Source organism: Glycine max, chromosome 5 (genome assembly GCF_000004515.6).
Source record: "Glycine max cultivar Williams 82 chromosome 5, Glycine_max_v4.0, whole genome shotgun sequence".
Taxonomy (NCBI): Eukaryota; Viridiplantae; Streptophyta; class Magnoliopsida; order Fabales; family Fabaceae; genus Glycine; species Glycine max.
The window spans coordinates 31374829-31377345 of NC_038241.2; the positions used below are offsets into that span (position 1 = coordinate 31374829).

Here is a 2517-nt window from a genome sequence, read left to right on the forward strand (position 1 = left end):
TTCTGGCATAAGAGCAATTCCTGACCAAACTGTTGGCACGATAAGTTCGACCGCTTCGACGGTTATGAATCAGACAGGGGTAACTTCTCCCATGACCAACATGACGTTGGCAAGTTCGACCACGTCAGCGTCTGCTTTTGCCCCATGGAATAACCCCAGTTTAGGGAATCCCAGTGGAAGTCCTTTCGACCGCCTCAAAACCCTCTATATGGCATGCCACATCTTTGATGGCAGGGCTGCAAAACTCTCAACCAAATGTAGAGAATCTTAATATGTGCTCTCCATCAGGGTCTGTAGCGGGCAATCAAGGTAGGGTAATTCCTCAAAATTTAACCAATACATCCGTTTTGTCACTCAGACAACAAATGGATGAAAGTAACCATGATATGGTTAACATGTTAACACAACAAATAGGAACTGTTATTAACCCCTTAATTCAAAATACAAATGACAGTTACCAAATGTTAACAAATCAAATAAGTCGAATTGCTGACTTTTTTGGGGCACCACCCATACAGCAACCACCAATTCGACAGATCCAAATACAGGCGCCTGTCCAAGAGATACAGATGCCTAACAACCCAGGGATGCAAATGGCTCAAGCACCACAACCAGTGGCACGCATAGAGCCACCAGCCCAACAGGTCGAACCAAACCCTGGTATAGTATTGGTAAATAGAAACCAAAATGCTGATGAAGTAATAGGGAATGTTCAACAAAACCGTTTCGATAGGCAGAATAACCTGGCCCAAATGGTCGAAACAATTCTAGTACAGAATGGTTTGAACTTGGGCTTACACAGGCCCAATTTTGTGTCTCCATTATCTGAATATGTGTTACAGACAGAATTACCAAGGGGTGTGAAAATCCCTAAGTTTACTAAGTTTGCAGGAGAGACAAATGAGTCCACTGTCGAACACGTTGCTAGATATTTGGTCGAGGCAGGGGACTTGGCTAATAATGAAAATTTAAGAATGAAATATTTCCCTAATTCCTTAACTAAAAATGCTTTCACATGGTTTACAACCCTTCCTCCTCATTCCATACATAATTGGAACCAATTGGAAGGATTTTCCATGAGCAATTCTATATGGGACAGTCTAAGATAAGCCTTAAAGAGTTAGCCAGCGTTCGACGTAAGGCACCTGAATCAATTGATGATTATTTGAACAGATTCAGACTCTTAAAGGCAAGGTGTTTCACCCAAGTCCCTGAACATGAATTAGTCGAAATGGCTGCTGGTGGCCTAGACTATTCGATTAGAAAGAAATTAGATACCCAGTATTTAAGGGATATGGCTCAATTGGCTGATAGAGTTCGACAACTCGAACGATTGAAGGCTGAAAAGGCTAGAAATTCTAAGTTCCACAAGAAGGAAAAGGTTGCATATGTCGAAACCAATGACAGTGACCAGGAGTTCGATATTATTTATGAAGATATCGAAGACAATGAGGTTGATTTAGCAGAATTAAAACCTGGACCTCCTTATGTTTGTAAACTCCTTAGACCTTCCAATGGAAAAAACCCTGTTGAACCTAAAAATGATAAATTTGTGTCTAAAACTTATACATTTGACATAACTAAATGTGATGAAATATTTGATTTATTAGTCACAGATGGCCAATTGTTGTTCCTAAGGGCTTGAAAGTACCCCCAATCGAACAACAGAAGAAAAGGGGTTATTGTAAATTTCATAATTTCCTTGGCCATAAAACCTCACGTTGTGTTCTTTTCAGGGATTTGGTTCAAAAGGCTCTCAACGAAGGGAGGCTCAAATTTGGTGAGAAACCAAAGGTTGCCAGGCAAATGCTGAAACATCCAAAGCTGCTGAAACTCTCTATGCAGAGCCCCAAGAAATAATGATGGTCGAAACAATGGAGTTGTCTCAGGTGCAAGTTCAGGCATATCTGAAGAGGATTACAACGAACAAATGAAGGTTGTGTATCCTCAGGCTGAGGAGGATTAATTGATTTCTTGAACAGATGCAAACTCGAAAACAAGATTGTGATGCTCTGCCCTCGCTGCAGTGCAGTATGTGATAGGAGGCTACTGAGGGCCTCAAAAATACCAAGTTGTTAACAAGGGGGCAAGCAGAACCAACGTTTCGATAAAGGCAAAAGAGTTATGGTGCAGTCGAATACTAATCAGAAGTCTGGTCGAAGGAATACTTTCGCTCCTCCTGGTTCAGTTCCGGTCGAAAAATGGATGCACCAGGGACTCATAAGGTTCAACAAAGGGCATGGAAGTAGGTGGTTCGAGTGGAACGAAGCAAATTGGCCCACAGGAGGCTAATAGGTACTCTTATAGGAACAATTACAAAGGAAAGAATCCTATGACGAGGACCCAATGGCGTAGGTTCCAGCGTCAGAAGAAATTGGCCCAACAGAATCCGCAAACGGGCCAGTATAAAGAAGTATCTAGGAGGCCAGTAAAGGAGAGACTCCTGCCTCCAGTGGATGAAGATAAGATGGAGGATGAGGATCTACTGGATTCTGACCAGATTTGATGTCATCTGTG

At 42.1% G+C, this 2517-nt stretch overlaps 1 protein-coding gene across 1 annotated transcript; it reads left to right on the forward strand.

The window, feature by feature from the left end:
- The first annotated feature begins 461 nt into the window (after positions 1-461).
- On the forward strand, positions 462-1109 carry LOC106798860 (uncharacterized). The gene has a single exon (XM_041015289.1). The coding sequence runs from the start codon at positions 462-464 to the stop codon at positions 1107-1109; it is 648 nt and encodes a 215-aa protein (XP_040871223.1).
- The last annotated feature ends 1408 nt before the right edge of the window (positions 1110-2517 follow it).

Bases quoted from the DNA above. Each gene is read 5' to 3' on its own strand.
- LOC106798860 (XM_041015289.1), top strand. From the start codon at position 462: ATGTTAACAAATCAAATAAGTCGAATTGCTGACTTTTTTGGGGCACCA.